The sequence below is a fragment of the Amblyomma mixtum genome, chromosome 7, assembly GCF_055824585.1.
Source record: "Amblyomma mixtum isolate Tamu chromosome 7, ASM5582458v1, whole genome shotgun sequence".
In the NCBI taxonomy this organism is placed as follows: domain Eukaryota; kingdom Metazoa; phylum Arthropoda; class Arachnida; order Ixodida; family Ixodidae; genus Amblyomma; species Amblyomma mixtum.
In genome coordinates this window covers 85032210-85059940 of record NC_143018.1, presented here as the reverse complement: position 1 = coordinate 85059940, position 27731 = coordinate 85032210, and the positions used below count along the sequence as shown (strand labels likewise).

General features: G+C 44.7%; 1 protein-coding gene across 2 annotated transcripts in view; it reads left to right on the top strand.

Annotated features, from left to right (window-relative positions):
* LOC149336689 (uncharacterized) overlaps positions 1–17747 on the top strand; it is a 29007-nt gene extending 11260 nt beyond the window's left edge. For both annotated transcript variants that reach the window (XM_089553043.1, XM_089553042.1), the window contains 3 exons: positions 2997–6807; positions 10898–11206; positions 16892–17747. In XM_089553043.1, coding sequence (XP_089409169.1) covers positions 11107–11206; positions 16892–17262 — 471 coding nt within the window. In that variant the 5' untranslated portion in view covers positions 2997–6807; positions 10898–11106 and the 3' untranslated portion in view covers positions 17263–17747. The remainder of the gene's footprint in view (positions 1–2996; positions 6808–10897; positions 11207–16891) is intronic.
* The last annotated feature ends 9984 nt before the right edge of the window (positions 17748–27731 follow it).

The following is a 27731-nucleotide window of genomic DNA, read 5'->3' as shown; positions in this document are numbered from 1 at the left end:
TGAAATACACACATGAAATAAAAATTACAAACAGCAAATTAAAGTGTGGCTAGGAGAGATACATTGCAGTTTATCAACGAAGAAACAATTAAAATTAATAAAAAATCCAAAAATATACTATCACTTCGTGGAGAAGAGTGCTCAGTATTGCTGCATACGGGTTCTCGACTCACCCGGATTGATGACCAGCACACAGCACAATATGGTCACAAACACGCAACCACAGTCACTCAGTCAGTCTTCCTTGAACAGCAACTGTAGACTCCACGGATTTTTCTGGGCGAATTGCGTGATTACACAGGTGATAAATTCATTTCTGTGCTTCATTACACGCTCTCGGTGCACACTCGTCACACACATTGATTGGAAAAACGTTTGAACGCGCACGTTGAAAACAAAAGATGTCTATACATACAACGAAAACTTATTTACAAGATAAATGCACGCTCGCAGCTTCATACACCTCGCTCCATCTTGCTCGCGCATCCGCACAGTCGAGCAACCGCACGCACACTGCTCGCCGCTCGTAGTTTTCTCGTCCACTGTCTTGGTTGTTCTCAGCTTCGTTGACAAACGGCCACTAAAAACACCGAAGCACAAATACAGAGGCGCGCACACGTGCAAGGGCTTACTTCCGTGCGACTTCCAAGGGGAAGGGACACTAGCCACTCCCGTGGGAAAATTTATTTTGTGTGTTTTTATGGGGTTCAGAGCCCCAAAACGACTCAGGTTATGAGGAACGGAGTAGTACAGAGCTCCGGATAATGTCGACCACCTGGGTCTCTTTACCGGGCACTGACCTCGCACAGTACACGGGCGCTGTTGTCATTTGAGGCCCAGCCAGAGGTGACAGGCGAGCCAGGCAGGCGCCATCGGGCTGCGTTGACCAAAGGCGCTGGTTTTCGGAGAAGACGCAAGGGACGCTGGTGTGGGGGCGCCTCTGGAGACTGCGTCGCCGTGAACAAAAGATGCTAATCTCCTTTGCCGAAGATTCTGATAGCGGCGCTTCTACCGCACTGCGCTCTCCCGTGGATCGGAGGCACAGCGAGCGGCGGCGGCGCCAACTGATCGCCCGCTTGCCCATGAGCAGCCCGACAAAGCGGGGGTGGACACGGCTGATTTGTCTTTCCCTCCTGAAGAATTCATCGGTGGCCGGCATAACGAAGGCGAAAACAAGATGCACTGTGCACTGTCTGCCTCCGTGTCGCTATCTGTCTAGAGATCAAAGAAACAGGCACCCATTTCAAGACGGCTTGAAACACATGCTCGCCGGTGCCGCTGTATGTCTGCAACAGGTCGGCCTTCAACAGAGCTAACGATGGCGTGGTTTGAAAACGGCATAAAGACGCGTGCCCGGACGCGGCATTTCGCAGATGTGACCCAAAGCGTGGAAGCGGAGCTGCTTTTACCCTTTTGGCTGAGCCCACCACGGCCCCTGGCGTGCGGCCATCACTCACGGTTCGAGAGAGTGATTTTCCAGGGGGGTGCAGCCGCCCCCCCTTGCCCCCCCCTCCGGACGCCCATGCATCTCGGTGAGACCCTAGAGAGTGACCATTACATCCAGAGTTCAACAATCTCTGCTCCCAAGCTCAGACTGTGAGCTGTGCCAGCCCTGTCTTCGTTACAATATTTTGCGTGCTGTTTCTAATAAGCTTTCAGTTCATAGTCAGCGTCGGTCCTGCTGTCTTCTTCTTTCTTTGTCCCTCGTCTCAGCACTGTTTCTTTCCCAGCAGTAGGTACCAACTAGCTCAACTCTTTTTTATTGTAATTTCAGTTTGTGAGCTTCATGGCCACCCAGTGGGGGCAACAGCTATGGCTGTGCATTCACCAGTCATCCAAACCAGCTGCACGTTGCTTTCGGACGGCAGCTGCTGCGGCATTGCTGGTCATTTCTTAGTTGAAGCAGTCTCGCCATTCTGACACAAAAGCACATTCCCCTCTCTTACGTCTCCTTTATTCATCTGACATGCCAGAACTGTGCACTCAATAGAGGAAGGGTTTGTCGCATTTTGCCTATTGGAGCCTCCTTGTAAGGCTTTACCGCCCTAAAAGATACTGTCAGAAATGTTAAAACGTTTCCACTTTCGGCCATTTTGGGGAGGGGGGGAGCACTTTCGAGGAGGAGTAACGGCTTTAATCTCATCTTTCTGCATTTTTCCTGAACCCTCGAAGTACATAGAGTACCTGTTCTACTATTTTTGGTGCCAGTCGTGTCAGTTCTTGGATTTAATTTTGTTTCACAATATGAGTGACCATATTAAAGGTTGCTTACTGTTATGCTATCTAATCAAGTACTATACATTTCTTTGCTTATCACATTTTTCTTGTGTGGTTCTGAGTCGATTTAGCTTTTTGTAGTTGAAAAGACCATACACAGTTTAGAAAAAGAAATAAGGGCAACAACATTGGCTATTTATCTTTATCTTAAAATTGTTTTTCATGCTGAATACGTACTAGATTAGTATGAGGAAGTTTCAATATTCCTGCACTCCTACCTAGTTACAATCGACAGCCAGTCTTCAATAATTCTGTGCATAAAGACTATAGTATATCATTGAGGTCTCACATTTCATCTTTATTTTAGTTTGCATCTTAATAAAGTTGTGGTGTTTAACAAAACTTCGTGCTGGGCTAGTTGGTTGGACATAGTTGAAACTTGGTTCAGCGCAAAAGACGAGCGCTCCGTGTGTGTCGTTTCCTTTCTTTGTGTTCGTCTTTTGCGCTGGACCTAGTTGTGGTGTTTATTCAATGGCATGCTGTGTACTGCTGTTGTGTCAGTAAATGCACACCAACTTTGAAAGAGAACATTTATTTTGGTACTGTGTTGTCTTAAGTAATGCTACGCTTATTGGTTTTGACACGACATATGCCCGTCCTGAGTTACAGCGTCCTTAGCATTCATTGCCTCTTCTGGAGATGGGGGTCAGCTGTTGTCCGTGCACTGAAGCGCACTCTTATCTTGAGAGGTATATGTTTTTTTTTTTTTAACTGTGCAGGTTCAGTAGCAGCTGAGAGCAGCTCCAGCATATCGTCTTAGCAAGAATTGCAGGCTGGGAGGCGGTGTTTCTCGTGCCCTGACTGCAGCTATGCCACAGCTTCTTACACCCACTTCAAGAGATGCCAGAGGACGCACATCAGTGTCCTTATGAGTGCATCCACTGGAGCAAAAGCTTCATGCACCAGGAGCAATCTTGTGGCCCACCTCTGGGTGCATACGGGCGGTAAACCATACCACTGCAATCACTGACTGCAGCTAGAGCTTCGTTCACCGCTGCGCTCTGACCCCTCATCTCACATCCGCATCCACACAGGCGAGAGGCCACACCAATGCCACCAGTGTCCCACGGCCTTCACAAACAAGTCTAATTTAAGTCATATGCAATCTTACACTAGTGGAACACTTAGTGTAGCATCTTTTTGTTATGCTGCAAAATGAATTTGGGTTTAGCCAGCATCTTGCATCCTGTGCTCACAAGTAGAAGAGGTGACCTTTAACTGAAAGCAGTCTCCGGTACTCTGTACACCAGTACCAATGGTACTAGCATCACTTATAGCATAATTGTGCATCACTTGTACTGGCAGAAATACTGGTATCAGAACTATTCAGAAAAAAACTAGTCATTATTTCCTTTTTTTGCTGAGGAAATGTGCAATTGTACTATGCCTAGGCTTCTTGCATTCTCTTCTGCAGTTGTGCGAAAGGAGTGTGAAAAAATTTTTAGAAAGGAAAGGGAGCAATGTGGGAGGGAAGAATGTTGGAGGTACTTTGTTTGTTTGCTTTTTAGGTTTTAAGCCTGCCTTTTGACATTTCCAGTGAAATGCAAGTCTGTGTTGCTGCACTGTTCTGTGGATTACTCATGGTCATGACACTGTAACTTACATGCTGTCCTTACTGCAGTGCTGCACGTTCAAGAGTTCATCAGCCTTTGAACTGTGATATGCCCTCACAAACTCAGAGATAGCTGCTGCAAATGTATACCATTGTTATTGTGCATTTTGGGCAATGTTTTGATAGATTACAAATATTCCTGCTGATTTTGTTCGCAAGTTTTCACATCTTGGCATTCAGAGGAGTAGTTGCTCTGCTGTCAGTTAACAGTTTACCGTCTTCGCAACATTCAGCTTGCACCTTGACGCATCCCTGCAGCAGAAGCTTCACATTACCATGAAGGGGCGGCTTACGTATGCTCGAGAAAGGTTGCATGGTGCGTAACAATCAGGTTAGGTTAACAGGTGCTGTCGGGAGACTAAGGATTGTGGAACTGAGACCGTAGGCTGAACTGATTCATTACATAACCTGGTGGAGCTGCATTCTATGATATAGAGGTTGTGCTTAGCCTGCCCTTTTTGTGCTGCTTATGGTATTTGCCCAATATGCATCACTGGGATCACTGATGCCCACTTTTGCGACAGGGAGCCTTGTGGTGATGGTGTGGTGGTGGTAAAACCATTGATTTAGTGTTATAGCCATCCATGATGGGTGGAGTCCTCAGTCCTGCACCCCCGTGGATGACGTGATCTGGCATGCCCACTTGATCAGCAGTTGTTGATCGCTCGAGACTGAGCCGGTTAGGGTTGTCTCACAGGAGGAGATTGAAAGGCGGGAGATCAGTGTTTGGTTTCCTGGTGGGTAAAGATGGATGCTGCTGCTGATACAACAGTTCATGCTCATGTCAACATTCAGGCTCCCCCTGAATTGAAAATGATGTGCATAACAAATATTTTTAGGTGTGCGAAAGGTGTATGTTGGTGCTAGTGTTAGCAGCAGGGAGGCAATCTGTGTTGGGAAACACCAGTGCAGTCATGACAGTTCATGTATGTTCTGTGATACTTTGTCTAACTTTGTACCTAGATCTTTGATGAATTTGTACTTTTGTTGTTCACAAGTACCTTCAGATGTCAGAAGTTATTGTGGAAGCAGCTGTTTTTACAATGCTGTGATACATTCATTGAGCAGCTCTTTAAATTCAGCCTCCCACATGCCAGACCTGAAAGCACAAGATGTTTTTTTAAGGACATCATGAAACACTTGCTAGGTCTGAAGTGCTAACATAGGTATCTTTGGTGCAGAGACTGAACTAGATACTGCCTGGTAGTAATGTGTCAACTAGTGATGTTAATAGGGTTTAACTAATAAAGTTAAAAGCAGTGAGAGCAAAATTTGGTAATGTAACTAGAGGACTGGGCATGGATTGTGTGGCCTTATCTAAAAGCCTGTGTGATACATATTTTGTCTGTTCTGGTCATTTTCATAGTAGTTCTGCTCGTGCTTGATGTCTTTTGTAATTAGACATGAAGGACGAAGGAAAGAGTAACAGAGGACAGAGTAGATGACATGATACATAGCACTGTGTGTTGTGTCGGGCTCTTTGTCCACTGTGCATCTCCGGTTGCACTGTACACTGTGTTATGCTTCTGAACCAACTATCCAACCAAAACATGCACCCTGTTGAAAGAGCAACAACAAGGGTGGGTCAGATTATACATTCATTCTCCACAACAGAATTTATGAATATTAGAATCGCTTTTCGGTTTCTTCCTTATGAAACTCAACCTCATGCCAGATTACAAAATCATCTTCTCCTATTCTTTATAAATATTACTGTGGTTGTGTCATGCAAGTTTTATTTTCCACTGCCAGAAGCCATGGTCACTGCTGTGTATATAGGGGAAAATCTCATAAAGCATGAGGTGTGTTTCACATGTTCGTATTTTACCCTTTTGCTGAAGGGTGGTGGATGGTGTAACGCATAATACACGTGGCACAGCTGGTAAATCATGCACACTGCTGGGTTTAAGGCTGTTCAAGATTCTGTCAACTTTGTATAGTGCGGATGCTTCTGTGTATGCTGCTAATAAGTTCCTCATCTTGCTGGGAACGAAAACACGACTTTGAAAATTGGTCACCTTTTAATGATGCGTACCAGGTTATTCAATAAAGGTGAAGAATTGAGCTTCATTTGCTGAGTGTTTTGAAGGAGGAGAAAATTATCTAATGCAAAATTGTTTTACCAATGAAACGTGCATTATAAGACAGCTGCATCATGACAATCTTTGTTCTGTTCCTGCCTTTCATAAATGTACTTTCCATTTCATCTTTTTTGTTTTGTTCTTGTTGCACTTGTTACAGTTGCACTTGAAAATTGTGAGTTCAGACTTGAAAGAGCTTAGATTCATCTTTGTTCCTATGCATTTGTTGGGACTTGCTGCACAAATACAAGCGGTAAGTTTTCAGTGTAACGCTGCGTTGTACATTCTAAGCTACTTGGAGCGTGTGAACTTTCTGCTAATTAAAGTATCCTCCTGCACTATTGTTAAACCATGCGGTGGCTCATAATATTGATCGCTTTTGATTCGATTATAAATAATTCTAAACATCTTTTTGTGCTGTTAGCTTCTTTGTGACCTGCCTTTGCTCATTCATGCTATCTTAAGAACAGGAAGTCTTCACTCCATGGAAATATTGTGTTAGGACTTTGACTTTTGACTCACAGTGCCTACCTCATCAGAAGCGTCTTTGTCATTCTCTAGCGCTCCTTCAGATATGGGCGAGCTTTTGCCAATATGTTGAGGAATGTACCCTGCCTATGAAGAAACTTACCTGATGTTTCTTTTGTGCAGGCTTACTAGCTGCGTGTAACAGTCGCAGCTGGTAATGTCAACAAGTTTTGTGAGGAGATAGCAACATTTCACTCTCACTTCAAGAACCTTCAGTGGACGAAAACCGGAGGGCACCCCTTTCAGTTCAGCGACTGCTGCGAAGGCATTGCACAGAAGAGCGCCCTGCCAGGACACCTTTGCCTCCACGTACGCTTGAGGCCGTAGCAATTCCAGCTGTGTCCCATGGCTTTTGCTCAGAAGACAGATTGAAACTGTCCTTTATTAACGCGCACATTTTTTGAACCACTCAAGTGTTACTTTTGCTTCAAGGTTTTTGCGGCCAGTGTTCTATTAAGCTGCGATGTTGTGTGGTTGTTGAGTGGTTCACTTGCAGGCAGTGTCTGGCTGCAAGGTTGTTGTTTTCGATGTTTCTTTGAAGAGAGACCCAAAGCGGCATTCAGACACAACCCATGTTGTTCTGTTGGGCATAGTGCTGTATTTGTGCATGAGTAAGTGTCATAAAATTTTGGCGTGAATGAGTTCAAACGATTTTGGTTTCTGGCTCATTAAATAAATTGGTAAAAATGGTCGGAAGGAAGTACACGGACCTTGAGCGTGCATGTTTGCTGTGCAATAACGTTTTTTCTGGTTTATAATATGTGTAGTGTGGGGTAAGTGGATTTTTTTTTCTTAAAGTGTGAAAATAGTTTTTAAACCCGTTCTAGAATTAAGAACAGGTAATGCATGGCAAGTGCCTCGCCTGTGTATTTTCTGGTACCTAGTGCTTGCTTTCTCTTGTGGCACACATAATATGAAGTGCAGTTCTGTTTTGCTGTTGTATTCATGAATTAACCTAAAAAATGTGGCCTGGTGCAGTTTTATTATGCTAGTGTGGTGTAAGTGGGAATGTTAATTCTTGTCCCAAGATTTTGTATTGCCTTTATTCCAGGCACTGCAAAGTTAATGCAGCAGTTATCTTTCCAAACCATTCCTGACCTTCTTCTCGGCATCATGCCATGAGAACATAAGCATTGGTCACATTTTTTAAATGCGTTCGGTGCTTCTGTATTACAAGTTAAACTGACGCTGCAGTTTTGCTAACACATTTTATTGTTGTTGTCTTAATGAGAGTTACTGCTCTGTTTTGTATTGTACTACGTTCTGAGTAACACTCAGTCAGCAGCTTTGTTATGCAAGCTTAACAGTGCACTAAAGTTGATTGTTGGCTCGTTCATTTACCACAGGAACTTGACCTACACGCTCCAAGCATTCTTAGGAACCCTGAATTGTCTTGTGCGGCCAATTTCCCTACTAAATCGAATTAAACTTCCCGGCCCCCCCTCTTTTTTTTTTAACTCACCTCCTAAAGTATGAGGAGTCAGCCAACACGTGGAGTTTCTTTCAGCCAGTGACGTGGCAGGCTTGCCACTCTGGCATCGGCGGAGTGATATGTAAAGCAAGGAGTCTATGCCTACTTTTATTTCCGTGGGCCTAATTTGCAGCTATAATGTCTGCGACTGAAACTATTTATTCACGAAAATTTAAAAAGCAAAAGCGAAGCTGGCTTGCGAATGTCTGAAAGGCATTCTATGCGTTGGTTGACTCCTCCTACTTTTGGAAGCGAGTTCAAAAAAAGGTAAAGAAAAAGTAAATCAGCCACACAGGATAATAATTCAAAATTTCTAAAATGCTCGGAGTGTGTAGGTCGAGTTCCCGTGGTAAAAAAAAAGGCGAACTGAGAATCCTCTTTAATGCACCTTTAAAGCTAAATCTTACAGTTGCAGCACTTGGTGCCTGCCAGCTGATTTTATTCTTGACTGTCATAGAAATAGAAGGCTTTTGGAATCTTTTGTGTGGATTTTAATATGTTTAGTGAATTTGACATAGCTTTCTTATTGGTTGTTTGGTTTTGGTTTTACAAGGCTTAAAGTTTTGAATCAACCTAGGCTATGAGGGATGCCGTAGTGGAGATTTCTGGACAGTTTTGACTACTTGGGGCTCTTTAACGTGAATTGAACATGTTTATTAGTTCATGGGCCTCTAGCCCATGGGCAACAAATTTATGGGCAAGAGGCCCATGAACTAATAAACGTCGAAATGCGACCTACATCGAAATGTGACCTCCATAGCCAGGACCAAACCCACGTCTTTCAGAAGCACCTTAACCACTCAGCCACCAGAGTGGCTCTCTTATTGGTTGTATTAGGTCACATTTTAAAAGTTAGTTTACTACCTTCCCAATCTTGCAATATAAGCAGAAAATGAAAAAACAAACAATACAATATGACTATTGACGCCTTGTCCTTAGTGATATTTTTTAAATCAGGTGTGTAGCAAAATTATTTGCATGCTGTAATGTGCCTTCCTAATAGTGATGCAAAACTATCGGAAAATTGACTGTCGATAGTTTCTATCTATAGTAATAAAATACTATCAATAGACTATCGATAGTATTATCGATAGTCTACTATCGATAGTATGACTAGCAATAGTACCGCTATCGATGGCAAGACTATCGATAGTGGTAAGGCTATTGATAGTAACAATGTTGATATTATGCATTTGTCGGCCAGCGATATAAGCAAAACATTTGCGATACCTGATTGGTTTAGCGGTCTCATGAGGCTTAACATCCCAAAGTGACTCAAGCTATGAGCGATGCCATAGTGGAGGTCTGCGGGTAAATTTCAACCAGCTGTGGTTCTTTAACGTGCACTAGGACAGTTCGGAAAAATACCTGGAACTGCATCTAATGTAAGAACAAAGAGCACAAGTTGTGCCGGCTTACACGACACTATCGTGCACTGCAGACGTCATCTTGCTGGCGTAGCCACTGCAGAAATGCTTTCGCACACATGCTTTGCAACCAGGGCATTCGCACGCTAACATTTTATCCAGCAACTTTACGTAGGGAACGTTTGTAGGGTTCGTTGACACGTAGGCCGCGAAAATGGGCGACTTCTGTCAGTTACTCATATCACCACCTCTATTCCACACACTCGGGAAACCAAGTTTAGGATGCGGTGTGTATGCATGGTTGATTTTATAGAATCAATAGTACCATATATAACAAGTAGTATCGATACAGCTATCGATAGTACTATTGATACTACTATCAAAAGTACTAAATATCGATCGATAGTGCTAGCGATAGTACTATCGATAGTTTTTTTACCATCGATAGTTCAATAGTGACCCAACTATGGTTAGTATCAATAGTACTATCGATAGTTTTGCATCACTACTTCCTAAGTATTATTTCCACTGTATCTGTAAGGGATGTCGAGAGCGTGATTGCAACTATGGTTAAGAAGACATATTTCTGGGTGAGACCCACCAGTGTGAATTGTTAATAGAAACAGCAAGCATTGTGTTTCATTACTTTATGTTATGACTACAAAGAAAAAGGTGCAGCAGTATGTGCAACGCTGTCATAGATGATGTTGGCTTTGGTAGGCTAATAGTCTCTCTTTCCATCTGTATCTTTACTTTTTACAGTGTTCACTGGAAATACTAAAAAGCAAAGCTCTGTTCAGCATGAAAGTCATTTGCAGTCTTAATTGCACATGGAGGTACAAGTAGGGGAATTCAGTAGTAGAACGTTCTTGCGGGCTAGTTGGTTCATTGCAGTTGAAGGCAGGACTGCACAAATACGAATAAACAACTGGAATTTGTGCCTCTGGTGCCATTTTGCTTCTGTTTTCTGCCCTGTCTTATTCGTGCAGTCCTGCCTTAAAATGGAAGGGGAATTCATTTTCCCTTTCCCAGTTTCTTGATGTGAAGAAATTGACTTCAAAGCAAACTTCCTGTAATGGCCATCCTAATGATAAGCTGCTGTGACTGGATGATCATTTTCGTTTTTTCCAACTTTTACACGCTCTTGGTGCCTTCCTTGTGATCTTACACTCTAATAGAATTGCTCTGATAGTGGACATTGTTCGCTGTATTGGTAACAAAAAAATGTATGCGACCTTAGAAACAACACATTACTGAATGGAACCAAGGTTGTCTTAATCTGAGGCTCACTGATATATGCTACATGTCTAAGAAGTACTTGAAGCTGTGCTTGTTGGTGCATATTCGTGAAAGACATGAGAGCAGCGCTCGTCCTGTTAACTTCCTCGTCCGTGTCCCCGTTTTGCGCTCTCATGTCTTTCACGAATATGCTACATGTGCCGAGCTTGAACTAGAAAATGTTTACCATTCATTTACTTACCTCAGTATTTGGGCCAGGTGTTATCAATGCATTGAGGCATACACTTTATATCTAAAAAAAACGTTCATTTTCATTGTGCAGGTTCGGCCTCAACTAACAGTAGCTGCATCTCGCCTTCACAACAAAAATTGCTAAAAGGCAGGAAGTGGTTCCTGTGCCCCGAGTGCAGCTATGCCACAGTGGATCCCTCCAACTTCAGGAGACACCGGAGAAGCCACACCGGAGAGCGTCCTTACCAGTGCAGCCAGTGCAACAAGGTGTTCACATACTCGGGGAACCTTGTTGATCACATGCGCATCCATACGGGCGAGAAGCCGCACCAATGCAATCACTGCGGCAAGAGCTTCACAAAGAGTTCTAACCTGATGGACCATGTTCGCATTCACACGGGTGAGAAGCCGCATCAGTGCCCCCTCTGCCCCATGGCCTTCACACAGAAGACAAAACTAAGATGTCATTTGAAATTCCACAAGAATGGAACCCTGTAGTAGCCTGTCTTGTTCAGCCACATTCACATGCAGGCTACAGCTCAAGAACTGTGAGCATAGTATGTTTTAAAAATATTTTGTTTAAGTAAATGGGGCGTTCTTCCAGCGTTATGGAGTGCAGTTACAGGCAGCCATTGTGCATTGTAGAGTTGCCAGTTTGGCGATAAATTCTTTGCCTAAGGGACCGATTATTTTTAGAGTTATCTGTCAGATTTTAGGGGTCAGTGACTGCTTTCTACACGTGAACTGGGAACAGCAGCAGTTGGGAAATTCACTGGCCATGGGCTGATGTGCTAGCTGTGTATTAATGTTCTGTTTTGGTTGAGAATTTTTTCTAACAGCATTCTGTTCAACTGTTTTTTGCTGAAGATATTTGCTTTCAAAAGTGAGACAGACTGCCCATGCTGCTTTCATTAATTGTCTTGGTTTGGTTTAAGATGCTATCAGTTTGCTAAAAAATTTCTCTTTGTTTTTTCACTGCATATAGTTCATACAGGAAATGTGGCCACTGCACAGGATTTTTTTTGTTGGTACCTCATAACTGAAAAGGTAACCCCTTTCTTGAAATGATGGAACCTGCTCACGTTTAAGCAGTGCAAAATAAATTCAATCTAAGTCTTTGCTATGTACTTCTAAGTGTCTGCTCAGCTTCATGTCCTCTGACACATATGAAGCATTCTTTGTTTGTTACTTTGTTAATGTTTGCTGTTCGTTCTTTCCTCAATATATGACTCGTGTACAACACCTGCTGACACATTTTCACATTATGTTCGTGGGAGGTGTTTAATAAACTTGCCTATTACCTTTGTTGCAGGAGTAGGTAAAATTCGTTCTTGTATATGAACTTGCTCTTCTCTTTTGTACTACTTATTCCTGTGCATGATCATGTTAGTGAACATACCTATTATATTTTGGCACAGTTTTTAAATCATGCGCACTTTTGGGTTTTAGGGCTGCCCAAGCCTCTATGGTGGATGCTTCTATGTGACCTAATAAGTGGTTCATCTTAATGGCTGGGAACGAAAACATGACTTTGAAAATTGAACACTCTTTTGTGATGCATACCAAGTGATTCAACAAAGGGTGGAGAACTGCGTAAACAGGAGTCATCGCATTTACTGAGTGTTTTGAAGGAAGAGAAAAAATTGGTAAATTGTTTTCTGAGGAAAGGAAATGGCGCAGTATTTGTCTCACATATCTCGGCGGACACCTGAACTGCGTCGCAAGGGAAGGGAGGAAAGTGGGAGTGAAAGAAGAGAGAGAGAAAGAGGTGCCGTAGTGGTCGTCTCCGGAATAAGTTCGACCACCTAGGGATCTTTAACGTGCACTGACATCGCACAGCACACGGGCGCCTCTTGCATTTCGCCTCCATCGAAACGCGGCTGTTGAACGAAGAGAAAATTATCTGAAATGCAAAATTGTGATAACAATGAAACGACTGTCTTATTGGACAGCTGCGTCATAAAGATTTTGCAGCGAAAGCTACACTACTATAGCTGGGACGCATTTTGCCCTGAGCATCCGAATGACCCTGAGATAAGTCATGTCTAGTGTTGCTATGTACATGTGTCTAACCATGTGTGGTCGACCTTTCACCTTGAACTTTGGCAAACGACGCCTTTTGCTGTGAGCCTCTGAATTACCTTGAAACGACCTTGAGGTAAGGGTTGCACGTCTGTGTTACCATGTGTGGTTCACCTTGGTGCCGCACCACTTGATGTTGACCTTTTAAGTTGTTGGTGCAGGGTGGTAAGAAGCCACCTGGCAATCGCATGGTGTCACGTGATTCAATTTACAGTTGTGATGTCAGGGTATGGGTTATATAATCCATAGCTGTGCGCTCTGATTCTGCTATGTGAAACTTGGTTTGGCAGAGTTTAACCACTGCCTAAATTTTTGATCAGTCCCTGCCTTTCGTATGTGTGCTTTTCATTTAGTCTTTTTGGTGTTTGCAGTTGTCACAGTAGCACTAGGAAATTACAAAGTTCAAACCCGAAAGAGCTTAGATTCATCTTTGTTCCTATATGTTTGTTGCGACGTGCTGCAGAAATAAGTGTCAAGCTTTCGGTGTAAGGCTGCATTGCACGTTATAAGCTACTCGGAGCCTGTGAAATTTCTGCTAATTAAAGCATCCTCCTGCATGGTTGTTAAGCCATGTGGTGGCTCATAATATTGAGCACTTTTGATTTGATTATAAATAATTCTAACCATCTTTTTGTGCTGTTAGCTTCTTTGTGACCTGCCTTTGCTCATCCATGCTATCTTAAGAACAGGAAGTCTCCACTCCATGGAAAGATTGTGTTAGGACTTTGACTTTTGACTCACAGTGCCTACCCCATCAAAAGTGTCTTTGTCATTCTCTAGCGCTCCTTCAGATATGAGCGAGCTTTTGCCAATATGTTGAGGAATGCACCCTGCCTGTGAAGGAACTTACCTGATGTTTCTTTTGTGCAGGCTTACTAGCTGCGTGTAACAGTCGCAGCTGGTCATGTCAACAAGTTTTGTGAGGAGATAGCAACGTTTCACTCTCACTTCAAGAACCTTCAGTGGACGAAAATCGGAGGGCACCCCTTTCAGTTCAGCGATTGCTGCGAAGGCTTTGCACAGAAGAGCGCCCTGCCAGGACACCTTTGCCTCCACGTACGCTTGAGGCCGTAGCAATTCCAGCTGTGTCCCATGGCCTTTGCTCAGAAAACGGATCGAAACTGTCATTTGTTAACGTAAACATGTTATAAACCTCTCAAGTGTCACTTTTGCTTCAAGGTTTTTGCGTCCTGTGTTCCATTAAGCTGCAATGTTGTGTGATCGTTGAGTGGGTCACTTGCAGACAGCCTGTCTGACTACAAGGTTGTTGTTTTCAATGTTTCTTTCTCTTTGAAGGTGGGCCCAAGGCGACATTTAGACACTAGCCATATTGTTTTGTCATGCATGGTGCCATATTTTGCTAGTGAATAAGTGTCATGAAATTTTTGTCATGAATGACTGTGACCAGTTTAGATTTCTGGCTCATTAAATAAATAATTGGTTTATTGGTTTACTGGGGTTTGATGTCCCAAAGCGACTCAGTCTATGAGGGACGCCGTAGTGAAGGGCTCCTGAAATTTCAACCACCTGGGGTTCTTTGACAACGGTTTGAAGAAAATGCATGGACCTTGAGCCTACGTGTTTGCTATGTAATAAGGTTTGTTCTGGTTTGTAATATGTTTATTGTGTGGTCTCTGGCTTTTTTTCTCTTCAAATGTGAAAAATTGTTTTTAAACTTGTTCTAAAAAATCACACACATAATGCATGTTGTGTGCCTCGACTGTTTATTTTCTGGTACCCAGTGCTTGGTTTTTGTAATGAAATATGTGAAGGACTTCTGTTCCATTTTTGCTGTTGTATCCATGAATTAACCTAGAAAACCTGGCTTGGCGCATTTTTTTCTGTGCTGGTACAATGTAAATGGGAATGCTAATTCTTGTCCCAAGATTTTACATTACCTTTATTCCAGGCACTGCAAAGTTAATTAATGCAGTGCTTATTTTTCCACCACCATTCCTAATTTTCATCTTGGCATCATTCCATGAGAACATGCATGAGCATTGGTCACATTTTTTTTAATGTGTTCGGTGCTTGTTTATACAGTTTAAACCGATGCTACCGTTTTGCTAAGACATTTTATTTTTGTGTTTGTCATGAAAGTTACTGCTCTGGTGTGTATTGTACTACATTCCGAGTAACACTCAGTCAGAAGCTTTATTGTGCAAGCTGAAAAGTGCACTAAAGTTGATTCTTTGCTCATCTCTTTATCACGAGAACTCTACCTATACACGCTCCAAGCATTCTTAGAAACTCTGAATTATTGTCCTGTGAGGCCAATTTTTCTACTAAATTGAAGTAAACTTCCTGGCTCCCTTTTTTTTTAACTCTCCTATGAAAGTAGGAGTCAGCCAACACGTGTAGTGCCTTTCAGCCAGTTGCGTGGCAGCTTGCCACTCTGCCATCGGCGGACTGATACGCAAAGCAGAGTTCACGCATATTTTTATTTCCATGGGCCTGATTTGCGGCTGTGTGTTCTGTGACTGAGACTATTTATTATTCACGGAAACCTAAAAAACAAAAAGCAAAGCCACCACGCGACTGGCTGAAAGACATTCCACGCATTGGTTGACTCCTCCTGCTTTCGGAGGTGAGTTAAAAAAAAAGGCGGAACTGGGACATTGAATTCAGTTGCACAGGGCAATAATTCGAAGTTTCTAAAATGCTCAGAGTGTGTAGATTGAGTTCCCGTGATAAAAAGACGAGCTTAGAATCCTCTTTAATGCACCTATAAAGCTAAATCTTACTGCTGCAGCAGCACTTGGTGCTTGCCAGCTGATTTCATTCTCGACTACTGTAGAAGGCTTTGTGAATCTTTTGTGGGGATTTGAATGTGTTAAGTAAATTTGATATAGCTTTCTTATTGGCGATTTGGTTTTACAAGGCTTAAAGTAGCAAATCAGCTTAGGCTATGATGGAGGGCGTAGTGGAGAGCTCCGAATAGTTTTGAATACTTGGGGCTTTAACGTGCATACTAGCTCACAGTCCTCTAGCATTTCGCCTACGTCGAAATGCAACCACCATGGTTCCAGGATCGAACCCATGCCTTTCAGGACCACCATAACCTCTGAGCCACCAGTGTGGCAGTCTTACAGTTTAAAATTTAGTCTAGTACCTTCCCGGTACTTGCCATATAAGTGGAGAATGAAAAAAAAACGTCATCCAATATACAATAAGATTCAACAGTGTGAATTGTTAATAAAAACAACTAGAATTGTGATTCATTACTTTACATTATGATTACAAAGAAAAAGGTGTAGCAGTGTTTGGAACGCTGTCATAGATGATGTTGGCTCTGGTAGGCTAATAGTTTCTCTTCCCATCTGTATCTTTACTCTGCATAGTGTTACAGAATATACTAAAAAGCAAAGTTGGGTTCAGCATGCAAGCCATTAGCAGTCATAATTGCACATGCAGGTACAAGTAGGAGAATTCAGAAGTAGAACGTTCTTGCGGGCTATTTAGATTACTTCAATTAAAAGCAGGACAGCGTGAATAAGAATAAACAGTTTGAAGTCTGCACCTGTGGTGTCGTTTTCGTTTCTGTCCTGTCTTATTTGTGCAGTCCTGCCTTTAAATGGAAGGGGAATTCACTTTCCATTTCCCAGTTTCTTGATGTGAAGAAATTAGCATCAAAGCAAACTTCCTGTAATGGCCACCCTTATGTTAAGCTGCTGTGAAAGGATGGTCATTTTGTTTATTCCAACTTTTAGAAGCTCTGGGTGCCTTCCTTGTGATTTTACACTCTAGTAGAATTTCTCCGATGGTGGACTTTATTGGCTGTATCAGTAACAAAAAAATGTATGCCACCTTAGAAACAACACATTACTGAGCGGAACCAAGGTTGTCCTTATGTGAGGCTCACTTAAATATGCTGCATGTTCCCAGCTTGAATTCGAGAATCTTTACCATTCATTTACTCACCTCAGTATTTGTGCCAGCTGTTATCAATGCATTGAGGCATACACTTTGTATCTAAAAAAACATGTTCATTTTCATTGTGCAGGTTTGGCCACCACAGATAAGAGTAGCTGCAGCTCCTCTTTGCATAAAAAATCGCTCAAAGGCAAAAAGCGGTTCCTGTGCTCCGAGTGCAGCTATGCTACAGTGTATCTCACCACCTTCAAGAGGAACCAGCGAACCCACACCGGAGAGCGTCCTTACAAGTGCAGCCATTGCAACAAGGCATTCACTACTGCAGACAGCCTTGTGCAGCACATCCGTGTCCATACGGGCGAGAAGCCACACCAGTGTGATCACTGTGGCAAGAGCTTCACAGGGAGGGGCACCCTGACACAGCACGTTGCATCCACACAGGCGAGAAGCCATACCACTGCGATCACTGCGGCAAGAGTTTCACAAAGAGGACCTACCTGATGGACCATGTACGCATTCACAGGGGTGAGAAGCCGCACCAGTGCCACCTCTGTCCCATGGCCTTCATACAGAAGACAAAACTAAGACGTCATTTGAAATCCCACAAGAATGGAACCCTGTAGTAGCCTCTCTTGCTCAGGCACATTCCCATGCAGGCTGCAGCTCAAGAACTGTGAGCAGTATGTTCTTCTAAAAATATTTTGTTTAAATAAATGGGGCGTTCTTCCAGCGTTATGGAGTGCAGTTACAGGCAGCCATTGTGCATTGTAGAGTCTGCCAGTTTGGCGATAAATTCTTTGCCGAAGGGACCGGTTATTTTTAGAGTTATGTGTCAGATTTTAGGGGTCAGTGACTATAAATAAACTTGGCTTTCTACGCGTGAACTGGGAACAGCAGCAGTTGGGAAATTCACTGGCCATGGGCTGATGTGCTAGCTGTATAATAATTTTCAGTTGGACCCAGAGCTTGCCTTTTTGTAATGAGTGTTGGGACTTAGGCATCCCACCGCTGTCTCCACTGTTGGGACTGGGTGTCCGAGCCAGGAAACGGTCGAGGCGACGGTGAGTCAAAAGAACTTTATGTACAGTATGTACAAGGGCTTTTACATGATACAAGGGCCAAGAGCACCACGGGCGAGCACAAAGAAGAAGGGCGACCCAGGCGGCGAGCGTAGCTCCGGCGTGATGGCTCTTCTGCTGCCCGTCTGCTGCTCGGGTTCAGCGCGGCTCCGCTTTTAAAGCCGCTGGAAACGGTTACGGCAGCCAGCCGTTCAAATCCTCCAATCACTGGCCACCATTCAAATTAGACCAATGGTTGAGATCCGGCGAGCGCCGGAGGAGTTCGCACCGACGGAGAGGAGGAAAGGAGGAAGGGTCCGTGTCGGCGCCGCGCCGACGGGATGAGTCACGCTGCATGTCGCGACTTGTCCGAGAAAGTCTGGGCCTGCTTTGAGCGTCGGCGAGCGCGCAGCGCTTGTTTCCAGGGGGGCCAGCCAGCGAAATGGGAGCTCCGGCACTACAGCACCACCGCCGCCAGACAATGCGCCACGAAGACGAGCTACTTCCGCGTGGCTCGGATGCGGGGCGCGCTCGTACGCCAGGCTCCTCCAAGTTCTCGTCCGGTGTTCAGCCGCAGGTAGCTCCAGGCTCCTTCCCGAGAACGGGTCCCTCTCGTCAGGACAGGATCACTGCTCCGCAGCTTAGTCGCCCAGGTGACTGGATCAGCTTCGCTCGGTCCTTCGGAAGAGCTTGCTTCTCAGCATCGATCGTTGATCGTTCTGCATGTTGCGAAGAACCGACCGACAACAGGCAACACCCAACACGAGCAAGTGCCCTCCGTCACCCGTCAATACACCAGACTTAAAGTCACAAAACTCCGTTAGCAATAGTTCTGCCCCCTTTTTGTTCCCTCTTCAACAAGAGACACATGTGGGATACAAGAACTTAAAAGTAATTAACTCAAACAAAGTGTCAAACACGTAACACGGAATAAAATGAATGCACAATAAATTCGCTCTCTTGAGATCACCCGGCCAGAAAACACTCAGCTGGTCACAAATGAGGACATAAATTTTTCCCCGATCTACGAGCGAACTTAAAACAGCTGTTCGCGAAGAGACAAAATGTAGGTCACGAGGAGGCGAAGCCAGCCTTGCTTAGAACACACGGCTTAGTGCGTCTACGTTCGCGTTTTCCTCGCTTCTAACGGACGGTAAACGACACCCGCTACAGCGGAAACTAGTGACTCTGCCTCTTTCGCTGTGCTGCGCTTTTCTCTCTCTACTACCGTGGTAGCTAACGTTTCTGCCTCTTTCGCGGTAGACGCGCTTTTCTTTCTCTCTCTACTACCGCGGTAGCTAATGTCTCTGCCTCTTTCGCGGTATACGCGCTTTTCTTTCTCTCTGTACTTGTCTTTCCAGTTTCTACGGGAGCTACAGTACGAGAGCGATTCGCTTTCATAGACTGGCAACTTGTCCCTTTCTTTGCGCTTCGCGCGCCAGTCGCGACGTCCCATAGCGAGTGCGCAACGCTTCCGATGGGACCGTTCTTTCTTTCACTCTGTTCGTGGGGGCAAGTCAGACCTTGCACGAGTCTTGACTTTCTCGCGCACCCGTTTGCCTTTCCGCTCGATGTGTAGTTCGCCTCTGCCCAGCCTGTGGATTTTACGCGTACTGGAGAGCGTTATCCTGACATGCGGCTTCCCATCGCGATAACTGTACTTGGCCGAGCGCTTAGACGGTTTCTTGCCAATTTTCTTGCCCCTGTCACTGCGGCCTCGTACAATCTCTCGCTCTTTCAGCCGTTCTCGCGTTTTCCTTGCGCGCGCGTGCCTCTTTCTGTGGGAGCGCGGTTGCTCCCGTGACTGCAGTGGAAAGCGAGAGCCGTCCTGAGCACACGCGCCTTTGCGCGTCTCGCTCTCTCTGTGCTGGCGGCAAAATTCACGCTTGTCCCGCTCCTTAATTTTTCTCCTCCCGGGCAGCGCTCTCTTGAATCTTGGTTTGCTGCTTTGGTGCACTTTTCCGCGCGAATGTTTGCACGATTTCTTTTTGCAGTTTATTCTACTGCCCAGACCTATGTGTTTCGCTTTGCGCGATAGCGACGCCTGGAACACTTCTTTAGCTCTGATTCTGACGCTAGTTTCAGGGATGTAGAAGTGACTTACTTTACTAGAGTCATTTTGCCGGCGACGTTGGCGCTTCCGATGGTGGCAACCCGTTTTCGCGCGTTTGCCCTTTCTCTCTTTTCGGCGGCGATCGTCTTTCTTATGCCTTCCTTTCATCTTTCGGCGGCACCACTCTTTCTTTTGCCTGCCTTTCATCGTCTTTCGGTGACAGCTCTCTCTCTCGAGCTTGCCTTTACTGTCCTTTCGGCGGCAGCACTGTTTGTCGGTCACCTTGTGGTGATAGCTCACTTTTCGGAACTGGCTTTCCTTCCGGTTGCAGCTTTCTTTCTCGTGCTTTCCTATCATTTTCTCCTGAGGAAGCACATGCTGCTTTCGTCGCCTAGGTTCCTGTTCTCTGACAATGTCACTATGATTCTCAGCCGATTCACGTGCGCTACCTAAATCAGACCTGTCTTTGGCGCCTTCACTAAGTTCCTCAAAGCTGCGCTCTTCCTGCTCAGCGTCTCTGAGTGCGCATTCGTCCTCATCTTTCTCGGAAGGAACGACGTCTACAGCTCCCATGTCGTCTGGGAGGTTCTGTACTCCACTGTCGTCCAGCACCTTGGCTTCTACAGGCGCGGACGAACTAGTGTTTTCTCCTGACATTAGTGTTGACACGCAGCTCGCGTCGTGCTCCTGACGCGTTTCAGCCGATTGCGGATGAGGGTCGGCTCTGCACTCAGTCGCGGTGTTCCCGCTACTGCAGCTGCTTTCTGGAAAGTCGCAAAGCTCAGAGCAGAGCGAAAGCACGGGACTCGTTTCGCATCGCTCGCTGCAAACACTAGCGCACAACTCAGCGTCCGCAAACTCTATATGCGTCCGCATCCGTTGATCGGAAGTCTCGGGTTTCTGCATCTCTGCCGAACGCGCTGCACAACACGGCGTGCCGTCCTCATCTACTTCGCTTGCGTTGGCACTGGTGCTTTCATTAAGGTCCAGACGGACATCCTCTCTGCCCTGTTCGGCAACTTTTCCTACTTCTGACACACTAGGAGGTCCGCTTTCCGGTAACTCCGCCACAATCTCAATGGGCGAGACCTCTGTAAGTGCATCGTCCAATGCTGTGACTACGTTATCCGATGGTATAGAGGTTTCCTCGGTTGGCGAATGCGGGGAAATTCCCACTGTTACAGCAGCAGTTACATCTGCCAAGTACGGACTACGCTCCTCTGTGCCGCACTGGCAGCTCTGCTCTACAGCTACGCACTCTACCTCTGTGTCACGATCTTCCGACCCTTCAGCATTTTCGAGCCACTCTAAAATGTCGGCTTTAAACTGGTAGGGAAAATCGTAAAACGATGGGCTGCTATTCTCTCGCAGGTACCTTTTTCGAAGGTCCATCGGTGACACGTTATACCTCGTCAGTAAGAAGCTTTTCAGCTCATCGTAGTCCGCCAAGCCGTCGTCCAACAGGCGCTTCACAACGTCATACGCTTCGCTAGAAAGCAGGGCTACCAACTTCTGTGCCCAACCATTCCGCTCAACGCGCTTTCTCTCGCAGACGCGCTCGAACTCCGCCAAATATTTCGCCATATCTTCGGCGATCACGAAGGGCCGTGGCCTGTCTCTCGGCTGTCGACTATTAGTCTCATTAAGAACGGATAATGTTTCATATCTCTCGAAACTCATCTCATGCGCTTCAAGCTCGAGGCCCCTCAGTTTCCTGACGCGAGCACGCCGTTTTATCTCAAGCTGCTTCTGTTTTTCTGCCTCTTCGCGCTCACGGCGTTCTGTGATCTCTTCCCAGGCCTCATTGGCTTCCTCAGCCGTTACATCCTCCTTCCGCATGACCTCAAGAATCGCATGCTTTTGTTTTGCGGGGCCCAAATCAATGCCCAACTCTTCACAAATTTCGATGAGTTCCTTCACTTTGAAGTTCTCCATCGCGCACAATAGCCTCTTGTAGTTTGCCCTTTTCTTAGAATTCCCTTGCCGTTCACTACTATAGCGCTACTAGTATGACACGCGCAAGTAATTCTTTCCAACAACGCCTCGTTAACTCCCTCTGCACCAGCTTTCGTTTCAAAGCGCTCCGACTTGGCTCGAAACAGCAAAGCTCTCTCCAGTGCAACACACAGCCCTACTCTAAACTACAATCACGTGTGCTAGAGAAGTCTGGCGAATTGAGGGGAAAACATCAGGCACTCACCGCGCCGAGGTAGCTGACGCCGGTCGATCCCGCAGCTGCCATCCACTGTTGGGACTTAGGCATCCCACCGCTGTCTCCACTGTTGGGACTGGGTGTCCGAGCCAGGAAACGGTCGAGGCGACGGTGAGTCAAAAGAACTTTATGTACAGTATGTACAAGGGCTTTTACATGATACAAGGGCCAAGAGCACCACGGGCGAGCACAAAGAAGAAGGGCGACCCAGGCGGCGAGCGTAGCTCCGGCGTGATGGCTCTTCTGCTGCCCGTCTGCTGCTCGGGTTCAGCGCGGCTCCGCTTTTAAAGCCGCTGGAAACGGTTACGGCAGCCAGCCGTTCAAATCCTCCAATCACTGGCCACCATTCAAATTAGACCAATGGTTGAGATCCGGCGAGCGCCGGAGGAGTTCGCACCGACGGAGAGGAGGAAAGGAGGAAGGGTCCGTGTCGGCGCCGCGCCGACGGGATGAGTCACGCTGCATGTCGCGACTTGTCCGAGAAAGTCTGGGCCTGCTTTGAGCGTCGGCGAGCGCGCAGCGCTTGTTTCCAGGGGGGCCAGCCAGCGAAATGGGAGCTCCGGCACTACATGAGACATAAGAAGGACTTTGTTCCATTATTGCTGTTGTATCTATGAATTGACCTAAAAGTGTGGCCTGGTGCATTTTTTTTAGCTGGTGCGGTGGGATGTAAATGGAAATGCTAATTCTGTCCTCAATTTTGCATTGCCTGTATTCCCAACATTGCAAAGTTAATGCAGTGTTTTTCTTTCCCCAACCATTCATAATTTTCTGCTCGGCATTATGCTATCAGAACATGTTTCACCATTTTTTACAGTGCTTGGTTCTTGTTTCTTGCACGCTAAACTGCACTAAAGTTTGGCTGACACTTTTTTTTTGTTTTAGTCGTAAGAGTTGTACCACATTTCGAATGATATTCGATCTGCAGCTTTGTTCTGCACATATCAGGCAAAATATCATAGCTCCAGCGCTTCATTCTCTGCTGCCTGAGAGTGATTTGGAAATCTGTTACTAATGTGGGGTTTTGAACGCATGAAATGAATCTCGGGTAACTTTCTTATTGGTTGTATCAAGATGTTGGGTCTAATTTAAAAAAACTGATTTTTTACCATCCCCATACTCTGTTGTGTGTATTGTGTCACATAGATGGAGAATTGAAAAAACTCCCTTCAGTGTGACCATCTACAACTTGTCTTGACTGATCTATCTATGTGAATCAAGTGTGTGGCAAAATTATCTGCATGCTGCAGTATGGCTTACTGAGCATTATTTTCGCTGTAACTGCAATACTGAGGTTAGCATGACTGCAGCTATGGGGTTGATTAGGAAGACATATTTCTGGATGAGACCCTATAGTCTGTGTTGTAAACAAAAAGAGTAAGAATTGTGATTTATTAATTCATGTTATGACTGCAAAGAAAAAAAGAAAGGTGTAGCAGTACTATGACACTGTCATAGATGATGTTCGCTTTGTTAGTCTAATAGTTTTCTTGATAGTGTTTACAGAGAATCCTGTAAGCAAAGCTGTGTTGAGGGATCACCCAATTAGACTGGGCGATCCCTGTCTTGAAATGGTACATTGTATTTATTTGGAGCCATTCTGGTGGAAACACAGAGTGATCACTGCCTTTCATTTTTAATTTTCAACAGCGATGTACGCATTGCATCTCATGAGAGCATACTTCAATGTTTCATATCCTGTTGGTGTCCACTGCTTGTACTTTAGTGGTAGAAATAAAGCTGCAGCACTTGCTGACCGATTTCTCTTTATCCTATTTTGAACAGTTTTCTTTTTGCCATTTCATCTTGTATTTTTCTCAGCGATATTTCATTGACAATTTGAACTTATTTGCATAAGCGAGCCTTTGCTGCAGGCAAAATTTCCAATTACGTCACTTATGTGGTTGTGCAGTTTTTGTCACAGAAGTTTCTGAATGAATCCTACAGTCACAGCTTTTATTGCAGGCCACTTCTCTTTGTTGTTGACTTTTCTGCAATGAATGGACTAATTTTGTGTGATCGTAGATATAACAGCATCAAGAGAGTTCGAAGTAACATTTGTGTTATTTCAAAAGATTAAATTACTTCCAAAAACCTAATTATCACACCTTTCCTTCTGATGTGCTGTACACTGATGTACATAATTCAGAGGCAAAAAAGCGGGGTTCACACAATCGAAGAAGAAGCTGAAGTGATCTGGAAGGAAGGAGTTGGTTCAGTGACTGCATGGTTGGGAGTATCACCGTGATATTGTGTGTCTATTACAGTTGGCTGCTAACCTGTCCAACATGCACCATGCAGTAGCTGCCCTTTCCATTTGATGGGCCTATTTCTGGCGACTAATGCATCCAGCTGGAAGCCATTGCGTCAGTGAATTGCAAGAGTGACCACACAAAGGCTCAAATACTTCCTGCCAAGCTTGGCAAATATACTGAAATTTTGCAAAACTTGCCAGCACAATGCGACTGAAACATATTCAAGGCATGGTACTGCTGACTGAGCTGTCACTTTTCAGACTTCATCCTCACTGATCACTTTGGCCTCCTCTTCTACTGTATTGTTCTGTCTAGCGTCTCATTTTTGTAGAGGTTGTCGGCGTGAGCGGGTGAAACACACATAAGAACGCGAGGCCAGCAAGTGCCGCCGCAGAAGCACAGCCGCGCTAGATAGAAATAACGGGGACACACGCGACGCTGGTTCTGGAAGGGACTGGGGTATCTATCCAGGGTATCTGGGGAAAAACTGCAGAACTGGCCATGGCTGATCACTCTGGAAATCAAGTAAGCTGATTTAAGCTAAGCCAGGCCAAATTCGTCCCGCGCAAGTCTTTGACGAAGTCGATCTCTGGATTGCTGCGGGGTAAGCTGCTGATATTCGTTTTAGACCGAAAGCTCTACTACTCCCATACAAAGCTGAAGGTCGTGTGGCTGTGAAGTTTGACCAAACCAGGAGGAGCGGACGGTTGGCTCCGACCTCATGCCACGTGATTCGCCACACCTCGCCCCAGCTGTGCGCATTGAGCCAACAACACTCACTCATCCCGCAACTATATCGAATCACGTGACTCGCTGTGCTTCGCCACAGTTGCGTATACGGAGCTGACAGCACTCCCACAACTGCATGCGGCATGTGCTTACCTTCAACGGACCCAAGGATGAGCAACATGCTGCAACTTCGACGATGTGTAGTTGCTGTCAATTGACGGGAAGCACGAGTTTAACAATGGAGTCAGATTGGATTACCATGCTTAGCAGAGCATTCACTCGTCTTAATTACTAACCCCTAAAACCAGGAAACGCCAATAAAGTGTCGTTATTGCACCCACCGGCGAACCCGCTCAAGACCACCTCTGTGCTACTGTATGAAATTATACTTTCGTTAAGTTGTTTCCTTCTTCGTCCAATGTTATTCGACATCCCGATCTCCAGCTGTGCGATCATTTTGCAATGGATCCCACCATGTTCGACTTACAAGGCATCATACCGATTATCGATTTCAAACTAACATCTTCTAGCAGAATTGATGGTATAAATGGCAAATTTATATGGAATGTAAAGAGTGTAGTTCTGCCATCATGAAATGCATATTCTTACTATCGTATCATCATGGTGTACTACTGAAGACTGGAAGACATCTGTGGTCATACCAGTACATAGAGCCGGAGATAATCTGAATTCATCCAACCATTGACCCATATCTTTGAGATCAATAGCATGCAAAATAATGGCAGATATATTTACACATCTTGTTAATTTTCTGGAGCATAACAATTTCTTCTCTCTAACAGCTTGGCTTCCGAAAGTTTTTCTCTTGTGACATTCAACTACTTTCCTTCATAGCCTGAGTTGCTTTGGGATGTTAAATACCCAGAAACCATAAACCCTAAACTTTCCTTCACTTACGACTTGCACTTTCTTTGGACACTGCTTTTTCATCTTTACTGCGTATTTCACGACTTTGCTAAAGCATTCAATAAAGTTAATAACTCACTGGTAATACATAAACTAAGTGTGCTGAGCAATGACTGCAGTTCTTAACTAGATCTGTGGATTTCCTTCTTCTCGTGTTGAATTTGTCAGCATTAATGACGCCGATTCCTCTACCGTACCACATGGTTATGGGGTTTTTCAAAGATCAGAACTTGGCTCCCTTACCGTTTTTTTATCTTCTATATTGCTGTGAATTGCTGTTCCTCTCTGTAATGTACTGTGTATACCGAGAGTAACATGAATAAATATCTCTTGCCCAGGAGCATGCCTGGAGGAGGGGGGAGGGTGAATGAAAAAAGAGAGGGTGCTAACTCCCCCCCCCCCCCCCCCCTCCTGCAGGTTAAAAACTTGGTGCCTATGCTTCCTTATACTGGTTTGATTGGACCTAAAATCGAATACACCTCAGCAATATGGGACCCAGAGAAATCCTACATCATAGATATCGAATCCCTGCAAAATCGTGATGATCTTTTCATTTCTTCAAATTGCTCAAGTTTCAGTGGTGTCATGGTGTTAAAAGCACAGGCTGGATGAGATCACTGCTCTCACTGTCGCAAGCTTGTTCGCCTAACACTTTTTCAGAGTAATTTATCATAGTTAATTGCTTCACAATCATTTCTTTCACTCACCCTAAGCAGTCCTTCCATTCACGCTGTGACCAATCTTTCAAGACCAAGCACACCATATGCCACACAAAAACATCTGCCAAATATTTCTACCTAAAACCATTATTGACTGGAATCGGCTGTCGTTTAATATCGCAACTAAAATGAATGCAACAATATTTCAAGGGCTTTAAAAAAGTAAGAGCCATGCAGTTTTCCAGGTACTTTTCGTCTGCTTACCGTCTGTGTTTATAATTTTCATTTTTTGTATTTGTTGCTTTCTTTGATATGTCCACATTTTATGTTGTATTTCTGCCACATTTTGATATCTGCAGCCTATCCATCTCTTTGTTTTTCTAGCTTTCGTTATTGTTTTCTTTGCCATGTTGCTGTAATTGCAAGTTTACACTGCGTCCTGGTACTTCTCCGCTTTCGACACCCTTCATGTAATACCCTCATAGTGAGGGCCTTTAGGGGTTTTTGTGATACAAATAAAACAAGCGAGAATGAAAGAAGTTTTTTTTCGGCAAAATCTGTCATTTTTTGACCTATGTGTTCCCTTAACAACCAACTGCTCTGATAATGTCTGTGTGTCTAATCTCATAAAGAATGAAGTGTGTTCCACATATTCGTATTTTGCCCAATTGCTGAAAGCGACACATGGTGTAATGCTCAATATATTTTGGCACAGTAGGCAAACCATGCACATTTCTGGGTTTAGGGCTGCCCAAGCCCCTGTCAACTGAGCAATATATCTAATAAATGCAATTACGCTCTGTACACCATGACATTTACTGCTGAAACACTACATGGTAAGGCACACTGCAATATGCAAATGGTTGCTAAGCAGCTCGTCTCTTATATGAAAATCTGTAATTCAAGTCATCACAGATAACAAGGGTGCAGTCCATACTTTTAACGTAGGGACACATACAGAGCAGATGGGAATTACTATTGTACTACAAAGAAGTTACCGACTGACATAATGCCTGGACATAAACGATACCTGACACTCTCTTGGTCCTTTTATGCATCTATAACTGCACAAATCTG